The sequence below is a fragment of the Mercurialis annua genome, linkage group LG5, assembly GCF_937616625.2.
Source record: "Mercurialis annua linkage group LG5, ddMerAnnu1.2, whole genome shotgun sequence".
Lineage (NCBI taxonomy): Eukaryota > Viridiplantae > Streptophyta > Magnoliopsida > Malpighiales > Euphorbiaceae > Mercurialis > Mercurialis annua.
In genome coordinates, this window is record NC_065574.1 from 11,432,798 (window position 1) to 11,454,905 (window position 22,108).

Below are 22,108 nucleotides of genomic sequence, written 5' to 3' on the forward strand. Positions count from 1 at the left end.
GTTATCCCTATCGGAGTAGGATTCTCGAATAGATCTTCTAGAAGATCCAAGTCTTCTAAACGAATCTATTACCTTCCAGATTAAGAACGTCTAGTGAATAAGGTTTCTGAGTATATTTCAAATGATGGTAAGTGGAACATTAATCATATTAACGACATCAGTGTTTTTGATAATGTTGCAGCGATTCCTGTTACTGCCGCTGAGGAAGATTTTTGCTTCTGGACGGTGGTCCATGACGGTAAACATTTTGTCAAGAACTTTTACAATCATTTGCGGCAGATTAATCAACCTATTTCATGGTCCAAGTTCATTTGGAAAGATTTTTTGCCACCTTCAAGATCATTTATTTGTTGGAGAGCTATTCTCAATTACCTGTCAACTGATGAAAAACTGCAGCGGAGAGGTATGCAATTCCCTTCCAGATGTTCTATTTGCTCTGAATGTGCTGAAACTAACGTTCATCTGTTCATTGAATGCCGTTTTGCGATGGCTATATGGGTAACTATTTATTCTTTGTTTGGCAAGAGAATTACATGTACAAGTTCTCTTTTAGAGCTGGTTACTCAAGCTTTATCTTGCAGTTTAAGCTCTCAGCTTTCAGCCTTATGGTGCTCGGAAATCGTTAACGTAGTTTGGATAATTTGGAAATTGCGAAATGCTGTTATTTTTTATGATTACATTCCGAACATTCACATTGCTCTTAGAATGATTTGGAATGCTATTAAAGAAACTGATTTCTTTAGGTCTGGTTGTATGTTTAATTCAGTGGAAGACTTGAGAATTCTGAAATTGCTAAACATTCAAGGTATTCACAGGAGAGCTCCAAAATGTATTTCGGTTATTTGGCATACTCCACTTTTTGATTGGATCAAGGTAAACACCGATGGATCTTCTTTCGGATCCCCTGGTGCAGCGGGAGCAGGGGGCATTTTTCGGTCTTCGACGGGAATGGCGAAAGGGGCTTTTGCTTTTTCGTTAGGCATTGAATTTGCTTTTGCAGAAGAGTTAGCAGCAGCAATTTATGCAGTTGAAGTATCTTGGAAAAACCTTTGGCTAGAGTGTGACTCTATGTATGTTGTTCAACTTTTCAACACGAAGTCAAAGCAAGTTCCTTGGAAGATGATGCATAAGTGGATTAATTGTCTAGAGATCCTCTCACGCATTTCTTTTCGTGTTTCACATATTTACAGAGAAGGTAATCAGGTGGCGGATAAGCTTGCCAAGCATGGAGCTTCTGCCGCTTCTTTTTCGTGGTGGAAATCTGCTCCAGATTTTTGCAGTTCTTTAGTGTCTCATGATTTTAGTAGACGGGAATCTTTTCGATTCTGTTAATTTTTGGTAATTCTTGTACAAATATTTTTTATTTCATTTATATTATTTTGGTTATTAAAAGTGTGATGCAAACGCTAAAAGGGTGTCAACATAGTTGAGATGTTCGGGTGCGTTTTCTGATTTCTATATACCAACATTTTTCTAAAAAAAGATTAAGAACGTCGTATTTGGATGAAGAATTTGTGTTATGCTGAATTATTGGAGTATTGATCCTAGCTGAGCCTTTTTAGGCTCAAGCTAGGCCCTATAGGACTCGGTCATTATTAGGTGAGCTTTAAGGGATTTAATTTTTGGAGAACAAGTCCTAAGGGGCTCGTTCCTTACTTGGTGAAGCCTAAGGAGTCCATTTCAGTGGGTGGATCCCTTAAAGTTCGTTACACCACGAGTCATGTGAAATTGAATTTCCATCGGTTATTATAAAAAGTGAATAAATTTATTCAAAAAATCACTACAAACAATGACTCAGCTTTTTTAAGTTAGTAAAATATCAAGTCCATAAGTAGCAAACATGTATAGAGTTTACAATTGAACATTAAAATATTTAGTTTCTTGACTCCTCCATAATGAGAAAGTTGAATTAGAAGTTCTGTTAGCAAATTGAACATGTATTCTATATTCACCTAAGAAACCATAGAAGCTGAATGAACCAAATTCATCAGTTTGTCCATTTAAAACTCTAGTTTTCCATTCTTTTAGGAGATTATCAACCACATCTCCTGCTGCTAGGTTTTGAAGATTATTATCAGTAAGGCACATTTGGTAGCAACCTTTTGGATCCAATGCAGTCCATAGCATTATCCCATCCACTGCTGGGTGTGAAAAGCCTTCTCTTAACACTTGCTCTAAATAAATAGCCTGCATAATTAATAAACATCCATTAGAGGAAACAAAGTTAACAATAAATAGAGATACGGATTTTTTATATTTTATAGTATTCGATTGAAGCATTTTTCAAGTGGACTACTATTTACCGCCCAAAATTACTACCCACCGCCCAACTTTTGACTAAAATACCCCTAACCTATTTTCAATTCAAAAACAAAAAAACAAACATCCTCTCAGCTCAAAACCTCTCAAACTCAACCTAAAATCCTGACGATAACCAGAGCCGATTTATGTCGGAATCGACGAAAGATAAAAGACGGGGACCTCCGATAATTAATTTATTTTCGTTTTTAACTGTTTTAATAAAAAATAATTAATTAAAAGAACTAATAGAATTTAATTTAATTAATATCTAACTAATAAAAATTAATTAATTAAAAGATATTTAATTATTTATTTAATTAATTAAATTTATTTATTTAAATTAAAAAAAATTAAAAAAAATATATTGTCCCTCAGGGATGAAATCATCCCCAAGGGACAATTCTTCCTTTGGGCAATCGCCAATGTTTGGCGATTGCCCAAAATGGCCATCGCCCAAGGATGGCGATGGCCCACCTAAATTATAAAAAAAAAATTAAAAAATTAAAAAACAACGTAAAAAGGATAAATTACTTCGATAAATTCGGATACGCTAGTTTCGGATAGTGGATATTCGTTTTCCGACGAATCATGAGCGTTATTCGTCATTTTAATCGGGTTATTCAATATATTTGAGAGAATGCATTTTATTTTTTTGTTAAGAATTTTTTTTTACTCAAAGTGTAAAATGATAATTTTCAGGGCGGTGTGTAGTAATTTTGGGCGGCGAATAGTAAACCCCTTTTTCAATCATTGCATAATACAGTTGTAAACGAGTCGAGTGGAGATACTGTCAAACTCGAGGTCAATTCGCTTTTAAAATTTACGGTCGAAATTCGACTCGACTTTATCATTTTAAAAAATAAATATTAGATTTTATCTTAATTAAAATTGTTAAGATACTCGGTCTCAAATCAATCGAACTTTTTATTTATATTTAGGATATAAATGTAAATATATTTAGGCATTAAATGGTAAACAAGTAAATTATCATAATTAAAATCCAAATTTCTTAAGCCGGGTATATAAATACTCGAACTCAATCAAATTCTTTACTTATATATTTATGTAAATATATATACAAGTATTAAGGGTAAATTAGTAAATTATTTTAAACACGGATAATCTCTCAAGTGGGGTATTTAAATACTTGAATTCAGCTCAAAAATTAGCCCGAATAGCTCAAAATCGAGCTCGACTTGAAGAACATCAAATTGATTCTAAATATCTGATAAATGAATTTACTAGCATACCTGAGTTGTGTGATCAAATTTATTGCTAATATCAACTTCAGTCAGCCAAATGGGGAGTCCAAGAGTAGCCAATTTGTCCAAAATCCCTCTCACAAGAGGCAAATTAGGTACCGAAAAATGACTCTCTAACCCAATTCCATCCATGAAAATTCCTCCACTTTCAAGTTCTCTTAGCCTCGAAATATAAGCATCCACAGTTGAATTCGTATCACTGCAAGTCTCCACAACATTAAATTCGTTCATAAACAATGTAGCCAAAGGGTCCGCTTCGTGTGCTGTCTCGTAGAACCGTAATGTAGCGTCGGGACCGAGTCGTTGTTCGTAGAAATCGAAATGTAACATTTCATTGCTGACATCCCAATGTATGAATTCTTCTTTGTATTTGCTCATTAGGCTTTGAATTCTTAAGTTGACTGCTGATTTTAGTTCATTGCTTGTCAGATTTTGAACCCATTTTGGTATGTATTTTGGATCTTCCCAGAAAATGTTGTGGCCTCTGCCGAGTATTTGGTTGGCTCGAAGAAATTCTAACATTTGGTCTGGTATGGTGTAGTTTAATTTACCCTGTTCCGGCTCTGTGGCGTACCATTTGAGTTCATTTTCGAAGACTGCAGCATCGAATCTCTCGACGAACCATGTCTATGAACACGAGAAAACATAATTTATTTTAGCATTCATAAAAAAAAATTAGTTTAGCATTCTGTGAATTATTGGTATAGAAGCAATAGATGTAGCAATTGACTAATACAAAGTGACTATATAAGGATGCAAAAGGGAGAACGAATAAGCAAATGTGACATGGAATAATCACCCGATAATAAGCAAAATAATAAAAAAATTGTTACATTAAATATCATTTTGCTTATGTGTCATCATCCATTTGAGTGGACTTGAGGAAAATGGAAAAAATTTAAATTTGAAGGGATCCACTCCCATAATATTTAAATCAACCCGAATTATCTCTATTATATCTTGATGCAAAAGTTAGTTTGTTTGGTTCATAAAAGAATTTGGTTCGCTTGCCGTTAAGAGTTTTAAACTTCGGTTAACCAAATGTTTTTATTTTAAAAAATAATTTTTTTATATTCTTTTTAGTTCAACCGAATCAATCGACTAATTCAGTCGATTCGCTTAAAATGATAAAATGTTCAATTAATTCGATTTCAGTTGATATTGGTTAATTTTCAGTGAACTAGTTGTTTTACCCACTTTTAGATGCTATATTTGCACAAAATATATTTAATATATCAGTCATGTCAATAAAAATATTTTTCTCTCAATTTTATTATAAGATTATAATTAAAATAAAATTCTTCCCAGATTAAAATTGAAAAATATTTAAAAAATTAGACAAAATATATCCTAAAGTCCCTGTATTCAGGGAGTCTCTATTCCAAAAAAACTTATCTTTTCAGTTTTTATACTTGCCAGATTTTGATTTTCATGCCCTTTTATGGGAACTTAATAATCAAAATTTCCAACAAATTAGGAACTTGAAAATTGATTTGTTCGGTGTAGGGGCATGAAAAATTGAAATTTGACAAATATAGAGACGGAAAAGATGTTGGTCCAAGTTGAGCGCAATGTATGGGAGAATACATTCATGAGGCCCAGAATGTGAAGCATATAACCGTGGGCCGGACAACACATTAAACCCAAAACCCTAAGGTAATGGGTTAGGTAGTCCATCCCACTCATATATTCCACATTCTACTCATATTTTTCCAATGTAGGATTTCCATCACACTTAATATTCAACAATCTCCCTCTTAAGTGTGATACCCTTCCATATTGGACCGCTCAACTTACCTCGGAACTAGACTCCAACCCTTTCGGGATAGAAGATCCGGAGTCACCAAGTTCCATCCAGCCGAACCGGGCTCTGATACCAATTGTTGGTCCAAGTTGAGCGCAATGTATGGGAGAATACATTCATGAGGCCCAGAATGTGAAGCATATAACCGTGGGCCGGACAACACATTAAACCCAAAACCCTAAGGTAATGGGTTAGGTAGTCCATCCCACTCATATATTCCACATTCTACTCATATTTTTCCAATGTAGGATTTCCATCACACTTAATATTCAACAAAAGATAATTTTTTTTGGAGTAGGGACTTTCTATTTTCTAAACAAAAGTGATAAAATATTAGGGTCTCGGAATGTGTTTAGCCATAGAACTAATAAAAATTACACATATTATTTTAAAGTATTTTTAATGTTTTTATATATAGAAAGTGTTGTTAAATATGATCATACCTGATAAGGTAAATTCCCAAGAATTGTACTAGAAATTGAAGAACCAAGTGGGAAATCTTTGGAGATTTGTTGTATGGTAATATTTGCACCATCCAACCGATTTCCGTGACTATCTGACACATGAATCGTCACAGCCCGTTTCCTTACCTGTATAAGAAGTTACATCAATAAACAATGGTGCTAATTGTGAATAAATTATGATCAGTACTTACAGTGTTCATAGTATGCTGCTGATTTGCTCTCCATTGTTCATCACTAAATGGTTGCAAAGATGCACTTGCTATTTCTATTTTTATATTTTTATCTCCTGAATTCTGCATAACCAATTTTGGAAAAGGTCAATACACTTTGTTAATTATAGATACAGTCCTAAAATGAAATATGTTTTAGCAAGAATAACTTTCAAAAAAAATTAAAACGTCCAACGGTGTCCGATGACGGAAGTTTGACCAGAATTTTATCGGTGGACATTGGTTTCAGTGGTTAGCAATGGCCAGTGGTGGTATGTTAACTATTGATTTGTTAATGGTTGACTTTTTGACAAAATATTATAACTTGTAACTGTTGATCTGACATAAATACAACAATATAAAATCTATATATATATATATCAATTTAAAATATTCTACATAGATCCACTTAAAATCCACGTCAGATTCACCTTAAACTTACGTCATATAGACATAATAATATAAGACCCACCAAAACACATTGAAATCGACATCAGATTTTCCATTAGTCTGTTGATCTAAAATTTGCATTGTGATCTGACTTAAATACTAATTAAATCCACCGGCAGACTCCAATAGTATATTTTTAGTGAATTTTAAAATGCAGATTTTTAAAAATAAATATCTTTTCAGATATTTTTTAAATGGTTTTCCGCGTCAGTGTTTTTTTTTGTAATTGTTTTCGAAAAGTTGTATATGTTTGCAAAAATCCCTTTCAAAATTGGAAAATAAAACCAGGAACAAGGGATACATTGGTTAACATATTGAAATAGTGGAATAATAGGTGAACTAATTGTTACCTGAAAATAGAGAATTGATAAATTGGAAGGTGCATCAAGAATGAATCCTCCTTTAAGAAATGACCAGCATCCAGTTCTTGCTAACACTGTCCCAATACAATTGTACCTCTCATCATTATTAGTAGTTAAACTCGCCGTTACCCTACTCGAATCCGCACCTTCTATTTTCACCCACACTGTTTCAAAACAACCGTTAAAAACTCCGAAACTCTATATTTAATCACGCTTGTAAATATATTGTTTAGCTGTTTTTATTTAAATTTTCCGTTTCAGTATTTCTGTTTCCGTGTATATACTCAACTGGAAAAGCAATAAATGCCCCGAGTGAGATTGTGCAGGATCAAAGCTGGTGCAAAAACAGCTGAAGCATCCTTATATAAAGTAGTTTGCCTGTGAAGTATAGGCTGGTCTTTGATAATTCCTCCATTATAGAGTGCTTTTTCAGGCTCTGATTTGCACTGCCAAATACAAAATATAAGACATAGTACCCATTTTACTTAGCACCTACCAATAAATTAAATATGGTCGGTTAAATTTACCTCGGTATAGGCAGTGTAGTCATAGAAAGGGCCATCTGCAAATTAGTTAAAACTTGATTACACTGAAGCTAAAACACATTAAACTATGTAAAACAGAGTAACGTACCGTAAGAAAGAGCGAAAGAAGGCGTAAAAAGAAGGAAAAAAACAGAGAAACAGAAGGTTTTGTTGGTAAGAAATGGCATATTAGGTTAATAATAGTAAAAATGAAAGGTGTGGTGAAGGAGCCAAAAAAGAGAGGCAAAGAGGGTTCACAAGAGAAACAGTAGGAGGAGATGGATATAAATATATGTCCCGTGCCTATGCTCACATGTTATGCCAATTTATTTATGGATGTATTATTATTTTTTTACCATTTCTTTCCCATTTTCTGCTAAAGACATAGTTTTGTGATCGTCATCTTTAATTGGCGAATCTATGATTTCATTTGTATCCGGATTTAATCCCTAGTCCACAACTGATCTCTCGATAGTTCAGACTCGATCTTTTACAAATTTGTTACGAACATTATATGTTTTTTTTAAATTCCGTCGTGTATTTATACCGAAGCTTCGGAAGTTATTAATTTGGCAATTTATTGAGCGTGAGCTATTCCGAAATTGTTATGTATTAACTTTAATTTTTTTTATACTAGTTTTTTTGGCCACGTGCTACGCACGTTAACGATATCTATATGACCCGTTATTTAATATTATAATTGTATTTTTTTTAATAATATATTATTATTTAAATTTTATTAGACTTGTATTTTTTTATTTGTTTTGTTTAATTATTTTATAAAATTTTAATTTCTTTTATTGGAAATGTTAAAAAGTTAGAATTAAGCAATAGATTTAATTTTTGATATTGTTGTTATTAAAAAATGATAATATGATTGAAATAAATTTATATTATTTTTCATAATAAATAACTAATAAATATAAAAAAATATTAAAGCTTTAATACAAATATTATAATATGATTATTTAATATTAATGAAACTCGTTATATTTTTTTATATATAGTGATATATCAGTGCAATTCCTATTAGAATTAGAAATTTAACACATAATGGTAGTTGTTGCACAATTCCTGTTAGGATTAGGAATTTAATACATAATGATAGCTACTGCGATAATTATTTTTAATATGTTTACTTTATAGATTAGGAATGTCATCTTTCTATTTGTTAAGCACAAATATTCTTATATGTCACAATTAAGAATATCAACTTGGATAAAATATGTAGAGGGTATTTTTGTCTGTGAATGGAAGTGTTCCCCCATAAATACACTTTTATATTTGTTATAGATCTATCACGACTCTTACATTCAACTTCCATATGTGGAATAAATTCATAATAAGCAAGGATCACTTTACCCCCTGAATTTAGCACAAAGCATCAAAAATGTTCAAATTGAATAAACCGAATCACTTTTACCCTGAACATAGCAAAACCAGCTCAAAAACCCCCCTTTATGCTGACGTGGCACTTAATTAGAGAGTGAGATTTCAAATTTTAAAATTTACTCTACGTAATTATACTTAACTCTAACTAACTCTAATTAATCTAATTTAATTAAACATGCTAATTAAATACTTAATTCTAATTAACCTAATCTAATTAAATTAAACATTCTAATTAAACACTTAATCATAATTAACTTAAAACTCTAAACCCATAAATAACCTTATAATTTATTCCTAATTATTCTGAGGCACATCTTCTCTTCTCTTTTCTCTCTAACAAACCCTAACCGCATACAATTTTTTTTTTCTTCGGCAGCCGTCAATGGGTTAATTTTTCTATTGATGGTAGCCACCCCTTTTGTTTATGTTATTTTAATTTCATAGAATATAATAAATAGCCAATTCTTTTTCATTTTTCTGACGGATTAATATTTATCACGAAACGCAATTCAATTATCAAGAAGCGACGATAGATTGAAGATCTTTCAGTAACAAAATGGATTCGTCTATGAGCTATACTAGTTTTATTTATTTTTTATTGTTTGTCTTTTTTATGAATGTTTTACTTTGTCCTTTTTTTATGAAAGGTTTGTTGTCCCTTCTCTGTGAAAGGTTTGTTGTGTCTTTTTTAGAAGGAGTTGTTGTCTCTTTATTAGAAGGAGTTATATCAAGTGTTGATTGAATCGGATGCTGTGAGTTTGCGGGTGTTTGGAGAAGTTTGAATGAAGAGTGATTGAAGACTGCATTTAATTCGCGAAACAGTTTGTAATTTATTTTATTTTCGTAAGTAAGGTCTGCGAACCAGACAACATATTGTCTGTTCCATGTCAGGTCATCGGATTTAATTTTCAAATTATCCCGACTTTCTTACAAATGTAACTGTTTCATATTCAATTTAATGAGATCCGATGAATTCAAAAAAAACCTAATTTAATTTTTTTAATTAAGTGATAAGCAGCTGCTAGCGTTCTTCTCCGGCAGCTGCCCATCGAACACGACGAGCTTCGTCTCTGAGTTAGGGAAGTTCGTAGGGAGAACATTGAATTGAAATTAGTAACAAGTTAAAAACTGGAATAGAATAACAAGCATGCGCAGATCTTATTAGTCAACGATCTGTAGTAGAATCAATAATAGCATTTCTTTTTTCAAGCATTACTCCGCATGAGTTATACTTATAAACTTCTAATTGGCATTATTTCAATAAAAATAAATACCACTCGCTATAAATAGGCCTGAAAAATTAAGTAGCTGGTATTAGCGGAGGACGGTAGAAAAAATTAAAAAAATGCCTGCTCCGTTATAATAATAATTTTCAAAAAGTAAGTATCAATTAAAAAATTTAAAATTAAAAAAGATATAAAGAGGAAAAAAACTCGAAGCTAAAATTGTAGATTGTACAAGTAGTAAACTACATAAATATACCTCAACTTGAAATTAAAATAAAATTAAACTAAGGAAAATAATATTGATATTAGATTACCAGATCTTGGTAATTCACTGACAATATCATCTGATTGCAGAATCAAATAAGCGCGTATGCGAATTTAGAAAATGTTTTCGGTTTTATTTGCAAGTCGTAGAACATACAACACAAGTAAGGGTAGTGTGACACTGTGACTTACAAGTTAATACATATATGAAGTGCAGATGAAGAAGCATATATGAAGTGCAGATGATGAAGCCTTTGTTAAGAAGCTAAGGTGCATATGTTATTGGTTAGAGGCCTCATCATTCGAATTATGGCAGTACCATGCTTCTGTGGCCTTCACCTATATGGTATAAAATGTTAATAATTGTTGGGTGTAAGAAAATAGGACTAAACTGAAACAAACTTTTCTTATTTGTACTAAAATGTAATTTATACAACTAACTCTTGCTACTTATCCTCATACACGTCAATCTTCACTCACAAATGCACCCACTCACACTAATTTGATGACTTCCTCTTTTGTAGACTTTGATAATTTTAGACAAGATATGGGTTTAGATTTGATGTAAATATATTTGGGATATAAACGGATCAATCCGTTTATAACACAATTAATTTCGTATCTAAATGGGTTAGATATGCATAACCCGTTTAAACACAATTAATTAGTTTTGATTAAATATAGTACTAATTCTTTTAGTTTATATTAAATAAATTTAAAATTTGTTTAAATAATTTAATGAGTTTAAACGTGTCACTTTAAACGTGTTGATTCGTTAATACGTTTAGATAAACGTGTCTATACGTAACATGTCGTGTAACCCATATATAATATTCGTGGAGTCGATGATCAAATTTCGCCCTGAAACAATACTGACATATGAAGGGTTTCCTGTAGAAGCACGAGTTGGTTTTTCACGAGCTGAATCTAACGTCGAAATAGGTTTTGCGACCATCGAGAAAAAAAGGCATGGCGGAGATGTGCATTTCTAATAGGCTAAACCTATCATAAAATTTATATACTATTAGTTTTTATTTCACTTGATCGTTAATAAATTTTTTACATTTAAATAGTCCTCTGACTATTTAATTTGTACATTTATAATTCTTTTGCGGATGAAACTACAAAAAGACGTCTTTGTTTTAGTTTATGAAACAACAACGTTTTATGCTAGAAAGACCTCATATATATACAAAATAAATAGTTAAAAGATCACTTAAATATATAAAAAAAAATTAAGGACCAAATAAAAAAAAGAAAAAATTAGGATAGATACTCTCTTTTTGAAAATAATATAATTTTCTATCTCAATAAAAAAAAAGTTAGAAAAATTATTTTTTTATTCTAAAACTTATTTATATTATAATTATACCTATTTTTCATTATTTGTTTACTCTCAACCACTTGTTTTTTTGTCTCTCTTTTTCTTCTCCATTTTTCTTTTATTTTTCTGTTTTTTCATTTTTTTTTCAATTCTTTTTTCTGTTTTTCTATTTCGTTTTTTGTTATCTTTTTTTTTTTCGTTCCTTCATCACTCCGCCGTTTTTTCATATTTAATTTTGATGATTTTTCTTAACTCGTGGTGATTGTTACAATTTATTTTAACTTTCAAATATTAATAAATTACGTCTGATTTTTTTTTAATTTCAGATCTAAAAAGCTGCTTAAAAATGATTTTATGATGAAAAAATGATTTTATGATGAAAAAATGATTTTCTGCAGAAAAACAATTTTCTACAAAAAACCGTATCTGATTATTATATGAGTATCATTGCATATCATATTGGTATCAAAACACTATAGAGAAAAAACAATTTTTTATAGAAACAATGCTTGATTATCATGTCGATATCATTACATTATCATATCATAACATTATCATATCATTTCATAACATTATCATATCATTTCATAACATCATTCGATTATAATAATAATATGATAAAGTTAATAATAATAGTATGATACGGTAATGATAATAGATAAATAAGGTTATGATAAGCTTTATAATAATAAAATAATAAGATTATGATAATAGTGTCATAAGGTTATGATAAAATACATCATGATAATGTTATAGTATGATACCTATATGAAAAAAAATACAGCAAAATTATAATACGGAGATGAAAATATTATGATACCTACATGATAACGGAAGATACTCATAATTATATTAAAACCGAGAGTAATAACATAAATTTGAAAGAAAAAAACATGGAGTATTTTTAAAAAAAAATCAATGTTGAGTTGAAAGTACGAATATTTTTATGTTTTTTAGATAACTACGTAAACAGCCCTAAAAAAATAGTACAAATGGGTTTAGTCTTATTAATATCTAGCCCAAATAAATTGAAATATACTTTTAATTAAATTTAAACTTGTTCATGGGTTTGGGTACAAGTCCAAACCCGGTCCTTAGTCTCGGGCTTGAATAATAATTTTTCTTTCCAAGCCCGACACGAACCTGAACGAACCCAAAAAAATTGCTATTTTGAGCTCAAGCTTTCATTTTTATAGATTTTGCGTGTAAACCCATAAAACTATAGTGTTATTGCCGGATTTGAATAGAAAATATAAAGTCTGAGCCCGCTTGGGTTTGTATAAAAAAATTAAAAGCCCGATGAGCCCAGGTCCGAGGCAGGCCATGAACAGGTCTATTTAGGTTATAAGATTTTAATTTTTTATTGGATTATTGTTTAAATGAGGATATCAGTTGAGATTGGATTTATATTGTTGGTTTGGGTGGACTGTGTGAATTTGTACACCCCTACTAATTAATATGTAATAATGTTAACTTTACTTCAATGTCTCATAACCTCACTTCATTTACCAATGAGGTATAATTCAAATGGTGTAAGCGCTGAGTAGCGAATTGCTAGGTCGTGAGTTCGATTTCTCTTAGAAGCGCTTCTCTTTCCCAAACTATCAAAAAAATAAACTCAATTCATTTTATTAATTTGAAGTTTTTGATGTCATTCTTCATTAATTACAAGTCCAGAATGCCCTTTTAACATTTAAAAAGATGCTTGGTCCTTAAGAATGAAGTATGGAAACAATGAAGAGATTTGAAGCATATTCATGTTTAAGTTGCTAAGGGATTGATTCCCTTGACCGAAGATTTTTGAATATGAAGATCTCCCTTTTGTTGTCTCTTTCACTTCGTCATTAGTTTACAGTTTTTGCCTCGTTTGAGCTCAATAAGATTTTTATTTAAAGTTTACAAATAAACAATATAAAAATATAAATAGAATATATTAAAAGTAAATTTTAAAACATGAACTACTTAAAATGCATATAAATGATACATACAAATTCACGTTACACCGCTAATCCATGTTGCCATTTCCCATGATGGAAGAGGAGTATAAATTGATGTGCAAATAAAAAGAGAATCAGAGAGATATCGGTCATATAGAGGACTATGGTTGGTGATGAGTAAACAACTATCTGCTTTCTCTAACATTTGTGCTCTCACTTCTCTCTAATTTTTTTTTCTATCTTTTCATATTTTTAAGAATTGGAGAAGATAATCTTTCCAGCTAGCCGTAAATCATTTTTTCTCTGCTCATATTACTAATTATTATAGATCTACTTTTTATTTCAATAAATCTTCGTTAAAATTTTAATTTCGAGTTGGATTTTTTTTATTGTATCATATTGGAATAAATTTTAAGGTTTTTGCTACCTCTTTTGTTTTGATTTTTTAAATCTATCAAAAATCTTTAGTGTTTGATCGTTCTTCAAAGTCAAGTTTTTGTAGATCTAAAAATCTGGAGGTTTGTGACTCTTAACTTTATAGATATAGATGAAGATGATTGTTTGGAAAAAATACTACGCTTCAACAATTCGAGCGGATATTTCGTCTCATCGGAGGAAGAAGATTGAAATCCCCGTCCGACAATTTATCATTGTGTCAAGTTTGCGGGATCTATAATTAGACTTCTTTTTAATCCTTACTTATATCACATTTGTTGCCTTTTATTGGTTGCTTCAACCTTAAAAGATCATATAAAAAAATTATTATTATATGACTTCATCCTTATATTATTATCTTCATTAATAGATTTATCTTTTAAAAAAAAACGAGTAAAGTATTAAGATATGTTATGTATATAATTTGTTTTTATTTATTTAATTTATTGTGGCATTTGTGCAGCCACGTCAACCTTCATCAACCTACATTTCAGACATTTTCTATTTATGAATTCAGATAAAAAAAATTAATGAAAGGATAGAAAAACTAGATTTGGATGAAAAATATCGAAATAGTAAATAGTAGAGGCTTATTTGTCTTATAGTGAAGATGTTTATATATTTCTTTTGTTTCATTACTGGATGAAAAGCTTCTCAAGCTTAAGTTTTAGTAGTTGCTTATTTTTCCTAAGATTATCTTAAATTTTAATTTAGTTAGAGATAATGTAATGTGGGATCTGCTCGAGGACACCACACATCAATTAAAACAAATTTTTCTTATTTATCTTGGAAAAAGAACAATTTCACACACTAAAAAAGTCTAAATATTTGAAGTACAGGGGGAATACTAATCTAATTAATATGTGGTACCACTATTAGACAAGAACAAATCAAATGGTAGTACACATGAGAAATGCAAATTAAAAACATATTAAGTACAATTTTGAATGGTCTAGCTAAATATAAGACCAAAAAGAATACCTCAAGGACATCACTGGGCAACAAAAGCCCTTCAATCCTCTATATATTTCGCATTGCACCTTCGGTTTCGGTACTCGAACCCAAATCCGCTATGCAACTATAGATTGAGCACGTGCGAGAATAACACGAAACACGACCGAAGGTTACCGGTTGTTGGATGCTGCAGTCAGTTTCTTTGATCTCCTGCTACTTTGCATCTTGGAATAAACCTTCTTTGTTCTAATTGACAATAAAACATCCAAACCAAATCCAATCACACAAACAATAGCCATGATGACGAAAACCAGCCGATAACAATGTGCACCGACACAAGTGTTGCCGCCACCTGGCGTTGGGGTAGCTTGCGCATCGTATAGAAGTCCGGCAAGCAAACCCGAGAAGAGAAAGGAGCCGAGTGGAAGATTGAGAATTAGAATGTTGTAAATTAGACCATAGTATTTGAGTCCAAACAATTCAGAGGCTGTTGGGACTGTGACGGCAATACGAACTCCGTAGCAAATACCAACAACGATGGAACCGATGTATAAGGAACCAGGCAGAGCCATCGCCATGAGAATGTAGCCAATTGCCATTAAAATTTGGGATGCTGCATTCCAAATCGGCCTTGGTGTTCCTGCTTTCCTGTAACAAGATGAAAAAAAGAAATTGAATAAGGATTCTTAATTAGGTGTAACAGAGACATTTGTAGGACCTACATGGGCACAACTCATTTAACTCAATGGTCCATATTTCTGATTGGATTGTACTTTATCACAACAAAAATCATAAGAATGCACTATCCAACCGTTAGATCAAAAAATATTAGTTAAATCCAACGGTTGATTTTGAGAGGTCTATTCAAGAAATTGGACCGATCAACTAAATTGTTGCAAAAGTGACATGGACCAAAGCTTATTAAAGAACAAAATGTAAAGGCTAAAATCAAAAAGAAAAAAAGATTTGGTCGACATAGAAAAATCTTGGCATTCACATTTCAGAGAAAAGGCGTCAAGAATATCATTAGAGAGCTATGTTCTAACAAAAACAAGCCGCTATGTAATCACACCAATTATCCACTTAATATGAAAAACAAAATAAGCAATCAAGTTGACTTGTTGGTAGTAAATATATATATATTGTAATCCCGGTTATAATCAATCAGATAAATTTAATAAAACTAGCGATAATGATTAAAAAATAAAAAAACCAATAAGGACGGTATGTTATGCAGCGAAAATATTAGATAGGGATAATGATTTGATAGCGATACTCAAGCCTTTTCCTCCAAGAATTGGAAACAGAAAGGAAAAGGAGAAAATTGCTTGGAAACCACATTGCCACAAAACATAAAAGTAGGAGACCTAGAGTACAAGGTAAACTAATTTTAATTTATTGGTTCATCTAGAAATCCCATAAAATAAACATAGCAAAGCAAAAGGGCAGCCGACTAAGAAAAGACTTTTGATTACTAAAGGTAAAAGTAATCCTTGCATTGCCCGGTCTCTATCACAGAAATGTCAAATATTATTGCAAGTAAAAAAAAGGAAATGAGCAATTCTTATCGGCTGATTTTCATCCATCCATTGGATTTAAGAACTATAGTCTTGATATTTTAAACTTCAAAAGTAAAAAAATTTGACAAATATTCTATGTTTTGTATTCTCTAATAGTTAGATTACACCTGAATCAGGCAAGCCTTTTCCCAACTAAATTTTCTAGAAATAAGGCAATGTATGGTTCATGCTCGTCGAAATCCATTTTTAATAAATGGCGAATTATTAAAATCTTTTTATTCTAAAATATCTTTATAAAACCGTGATATTTATAAATGGATTTTACATTTCATAAATTTAAAATCCACGGATTGAATATAATATATTGATTTCCAATTCTCTCAGTTCAAACGGTAACTTGTAGAAAAATTGAGATTTGTAACTTTCTAGATTCTAAAATTAAATTAAAACGATAAAAAATTTAAACTATTTGAAAAATATGTACAAAACTGTCATTAATAGATTATAATTACTCAATTTTTATAGGTATTTATTTATTAAGCTCATTCCATCTCTCTTTTTCAAATACGTTTTCAAAAAATTAAAAATTATCTAATGATAAAATAAAATAATAAGTGGCTAATTTTGTACACCAATAGTCCTAAGAGTTAAAATAGGTAAATTCTTGCTCAGACTATCAAATTTATAGTTAAAAATCATAAAAAAACGAAATTCTCGTGAAAGAATTTATAAAGACTCATTCTAAACAAGAAATTCGGATCACAAGATATCTACACTAAAAAGGAATAAATCAAGCAAATTAACTCAAAATAACTAATAAGTAAAGATTAAGCAACTTACTTGATAAAGTATTCAGAAATAGAACCAGAACCAATCCTTCCAAAAAATCCCCAAACACTTGTAAGAGAAACAAAAATGGAGACATCTGTGTATCCAAGAGCCAATCCAATCTGTCCCAAATTGTTCATCACGGCTAGCCCAGTACCCACTCCACACAGAAACGAAACAAACAATACCCAGAAGTCCACTGTCCATAACACCTCCATAATCGTGTGTTCCTCCCCGATTTCCGGCTTCTTCTTCGCCGCGGGCACTTCCTCCACCGCTGTAACCTCCGTCTTTTCATTGATCTCTCCGGTTTGCACAGTGTTTTCAGCTCCGCTCAGCAGCGGTTCGCTGATTTTCCCTTCGATGTCGTCTGATTTGTCGTTTGAGCGCTTCAGGTTCCAGGTTTTTACGAAAGAGAAAACCGGAACCGCCATTGGTGAGGCTAATAGGATTGATAATACAATCACGAACCCTAACGACAGTGCTCTGCTAGGATTCGGGATAAACCCGTATCCTAATAGATAAACAGCGACGATAACGGCGACGACGTTGAAGACGGAAAAGTATTTGAATTCTTCCTTCTCTTCCTCTACAGAGGTAGAAGGTGGAATCTCCCGGAGGAAGACGACGGCTGCGAGACAGACCGCGAACGGGATAATTGCGAGCATTAAGAGGAAGCTAGCCGGATTGTCGGCGAACAGAGCCGAACAGAGGTCGGTGAAAATGGCGGTGCTTAATCCTACATAGCCTTTCAAGATGCCGGAAACCGGACCTCTGTTTCTCCGGAAATTGCGGATGCATGTCACTAAAACCGCCGTGTTCATCCATGTCGTGCTGTTTCCTCCCAGACAGAGGAATATTGACATCTATATTACACCAAAACAAAATCAAAAACATTACTCAAAGCCATCATCTAAATTCTCATAATTTGATGAATGATTAAAATTTGTTTATACATACCTGCCAGTAAGAAAGAGGTTGAATTTTCCTACTAACGACGAGCCATTGAGCTCCATAACCGACAAGACCTTCAATAGAACCAATAAGAAGAATAACAGGCGTCGGCAACCGATCAGAGGCGAGACCAGCTAGTAAACCAAACGCTTTACCGACATCTTTAGCGACGGATAAATTATTAAGTTGAAGCTGGTTCAAATTCATAAGAGTTTTGAGAGCATCAGAGTAATTAGAAAAAGTGTAATTGTTGCCAGAAATAGCTTGAACCCAAACGGCAGTGACAAAACCAAGCCATTTGAGAGTAGTAAAATAAGAGGAAGAAGAAGAAGAAGACTGGAGAAAACCCATTAATTCTATTATTTTTAGATCAGTTTTGGTATTGTGAGAATGAAAAACTTAAAAAGGGTTTATATAAAAAAGAATGAGAAGAGGGATGGTGGTGAGAAGATGACTGTTTATCAAGTAGCGACGCGTAGAACGTGAGTTATTTTTTTTGTGTCTGACGGTGTGGTTTCTTAACAGTTAAATGAAATAATCGGCACCATTTTCGAATGCCTTTTCCACATGACTTTGCAAATAATAAAAATAAAAAAGAGAATATTCTTTGGGTTCTTTTGTGCTATGACTACGAAATGTAAAATTGGGATACAAGTGTGGAAAGAATAATATTATTCGAAATGCAGTAATGTTATTAAGCTAAATTAAAATTGAGTATATTTCAAAAATTGTTAAATTTTTAGATATGGTTAAAGGTATCTTCAAACTTATTAGACAAATAGGTTACCTTAGATAGAGGTGGCTACACCCGGGTTAAACTTTGGACCGGCGCAAAAGCGGTTCGGTAATCTTGATTTGAGATATGTTACGTTTTAAATCGAGATCAAGCCAGTTTCGAATACGAGAGAGGTCGGTTTTGAGCTAAAGCAACAATTTTTAGTAATGGGAACGCCGGTTTTGATTTCAAATTGGCAATTTCAATTCCGAACCGACCATTAAAATTTCAAACAGAATTTTAACTTAATTTAAAGTATCTACTATATAATATTAATTTTAAATTATAACATTTTAATTTTATAAATACTATTTTTGTGTTTGGAACTGTGAATTGAAGCTGGCCAATTCAAGTGTTCTTTAAACCAAACCGGAGTCCTAATTTATAAACCATAACCACCTCTAAATTTAGACATAGTTTTAATCTTCTAAGTTTATTTATTAAACCATCCGAAGATATCAATAAATAAATTAAAGGGATTATATATATGTGAGATAATTTAAATATACATGGACTAAATTAATTAATGAATAAATATTAATATATTAATTTAAAATAGATGAAATAATTTGAATATCTAAATAAAAGTGACAAATTAATGAAAAATATCAAATATAACAGCAAAAAGCAAACATCTTTTTATCATAATAAAAGAAACATTTAAAGATTGATGTTGAAAGAGATATAAATTAACGTTGATAGCATAAAACAATTACAACTATAATTCAAAATAAAAATTGACTATGCATTTATAATCTTTTAACTTGTAAGAATATCTATTAAAAATATTGGGGATCAAACTGTGTGATATTTTCTTAATTTAAACTCATAGTGATCACTAATAAAATAATATTAAGCGAATGCATACTTTCAAGCTTCAACTTGGTCCATTTTATTAACCACTTGCACACTTTGGCAATTTAACCACTTGCATACTTTGACAATTTAACCACTAAAAGTATCTCACTGTCATAAATTTTAAATATTAGTAGATCTGAGATGTGTCTCTATAAAAGTACTCAATATTGAAATATATTTTCTCTCCTGTTATAAATTTTATTTTTAACTCTAAAATTAATATTATTACTTTATTATTTTTAGGTAATAACCATTGCCACATTTCTCTATCTTTTTGAGTTTTGTTTACTTCGTTTATAACCTAATTTTTTATTTTTACTTGATTTTTATATTTTAAAATGTTGCTATAATAGGCCTCTAGTTGGAAGGTGAACCTCACTTTCTGCTAAAATTTATTGTGCTAGATGATATGGATTAACTGTAAAATTAAAAACAATTAAAAAAAGACATAAAATGACTGGCGTAATACATAGTTTAACTCATGAACTTGTACTCTTTTTTCCATCTAACCTCTAAACTTAACGGTTGACCTATCTATCGAACCTCTGAACTTGTTAAACAATCCCTTTTGACCCCTGAATTTGATAATTTATAAACATTTAACCCCTACTCGTCTACCTGGCTTTGGCACGTGAGTTTAAACAAAAAATGGCGTGTCAGGGCAAAAAAAAAAAATTTAGGTGGACAAAATAAAATGGCTTAATACGTTGTTTCACCCTTAAATTTGTACTCATATACCTACTTGACACCGAAACTTTTGTTCAACCTATAATACCTCTAAACTTGTTAAATAATCCTTATTAACCCCTAAATTTGAATGTTTTAAATTTATTTTAATTTATATTTCATTTTAAATATATATTTAATGTAATTAATAATTATTAGTAAATTAATTTTACATAAAATAAGTATTCTTTTTCCATACTTTATATTTTTTTAATATGTATCGTTTATTTTGTATTTATTATATATAAATTATCAGTTTTAATAAAATTCTAATGAAAAATAGTTATATCTTATATAATAATTAATTTCATTTAATCTAATATTTATTTTACTTTATTTTTTGTTAATTTTAATTATTAGTTTCTTATATAATATTTATTTTATGATTATCATAGTTTATTTATGTTTATTATCTGTTCATTTTAAATTTATTTTTCTAGTATATGAAAACTATATTTACCAATACAGTATAATAGTTTTCTTGGCTATTTGAGTTGCCTCGAACGTCATCATTTAAATCTCATCTTGTTCGTTGCAGTTGCAGTTGCAAAATAAATTAAAATAAATATTAAATTAAATAAAAATAATTATTCAATAATATATAACTATTTTTCATTGAAATTTTATTAGAACAGGTAATATATAAAAAAAACAAACAATATCATTTAAAAAAATAATGTGTAAAGTATGAAAAACAATATTTTATTGAATATTTTATTAATTATTAATTAAACTAAATATATTAAAAATAAAATGTAAATCAAAATAAATTTAGAACTCTCAAGTTCAGGGGTTAAAAATGATAATTTACTAAGTTTGAAGATGTGATAGGTCAAATAAAACCTTTAGAGGTCAAATAGACAAATTAGTATAAATTAAGGGGTCAAGCGATGTATTAAGCGTTATATATTTGATGATGTGACTGACGAGCTGGCAATCCGATCAAAGGTCTTTTTCCACGTCTGTGCGTTTGAGACTCAATCTTTGTTTCAGGGGTTAAGAAGGATAATTTAACAAGTTCAGATGTCCGATGGGTTACATGTTAAATTTAGAGATTAGATGGGTAAAAGGATATAAAGTGAGAGGTCAAAGTATGTATTAAGTCTAAAATGGCTTTCATATTTACCACCGTTGCCATGACCCTAAAATGTTATTATTAAAAACAAAAAATTAAACACCACTTTCATATAAATTATATCTAATAATAAGTTTAATAATAATAAATTTAAACAATAATAATACTAATTTTATATTTATATATAAATTAACTAATAATACAGCTGTATCAATCAGGCTAAATGTACAGATTGAACATTCACGTTTGGTTCGGTTTTAATTTTAGATGCTAATAAACTTTTTTTCGATGGAAGTATTTATCATTATTAAAAAAATTCACATCAGTCCTTCTGGACCTAAAATGTCACATGTCTGTTAGTGATTGGCCAACTCAGCACTGACGTATTAGGTTTGATGGTTCACATTGGTCATTCACTAACGAACATGTGGCATTTTAGATTTGGATGGTCCGGTGTGAAATTT

The 22,108-nt window shown here is 30.9% G+C and overlaps 2 protein-coding genes across 2 annotated transcripts; both read right to left on the reverse strand.

Moving 5' to 3' along the window:
- Window positions 1-1,760: 1,760 nt before the first annotated feature.
- Window positions 1,761-7,653, reverse strand: LOC126680093 (endo-1,4-beta-xylanase 5). Its single transcript, XM_050375140.2, has 8 exons — window positions 7,486-7,653; window positions 7,380-7,414; window positions 7,142-7,298; window positions 6,841-7,016; window positions 6,023-6,124; window positions 5,811-5,957; window positions 3,552-4,190; window positions 1,761-2,187 (listed from the first exon to the last, which is right to left on the reverse strand). Exons 1-8 carry the CDS (start codon window positions 7,562-7,564, stop codon window positions 1,852-1,854), a joined length of 1,671 nt encoding a protein of 556 aa, XP_050231097.1. The 5' UTR covers window positions 7,565-7,653; the 3' UTR covers window positions 1,761-1,851.
- Window positions 7,654-14,711: 7,058 nt separating this feature from the next.
- LOC126681202 (protein NUCLEAR FUSION DEFECTIVE 4-like) lies at window positions 14,712-18,578 on the reverse strand. Its single transcript, XM_050376671.2, has 3 exons — window positions 18,217-18,578; window positions 17,269-18,122; window positions 14,712-15,556 (listed from the first exon to the last, which is right to left on the reverse strand). The coding sequence occupies exons 1-3, from the start codon at window positions 18,559-18,561 to the stop codon at window positions 15,079-15,081; spliced, it is 1,677 nt and encodes a 558-aa protein (XP_050232628.1). The 5' UTR covers window positions 18,562-18,578; the 3' UTR covers window positions 14,712-15,078.
- Between the last annotated feature and the right edge of the window lie 3,530 nt (window positions 18,579-22,108).

Coding starts and splice junctions, on each gene's coding strand:
- LOC126680093 (XM_050375140.2), bottom strand. CDS start 7,564: ATGCCATTTCTTACCAACAAAACCTTCTGTTTCTCTGTTTTTTTCCTT. Junction 7,017..7,141: donor GGGCATTTATTGCTTTTCCA/GTTGAGTATATA, acceptor GTTTTGAAACAG/TGTGGGTGAAAATAGAAGGT. Junction 2,188..3,551: donor AATTTGATCACACAACTCAG/GTATGCTAGTAA, acceptor TTAATTATGCAG/GCTATTTATTTAGAGCAAGT.
- LOC126681202 (XM_050376671.2), bottom strand. CDS start 18,561: ATGGGTTTTCTCCAGTCTTCTTCTTCTTCTTCCTCTTATTTTACTACT. Junction 18,123..18,216: donor AACCTCTTTCTTACTGGCAG/GTATGTATAAAC, acceptor GGTGTAATATAG/ATGTCAATATTCCTCTGTCT. Junction 15,557..17,268: donor ATTTCTGAATACTTTATCAA/GTAAGTTGCTTA, acceptor ATCTTGTTACAG/GAAAGCAGGAACACCAAGGC.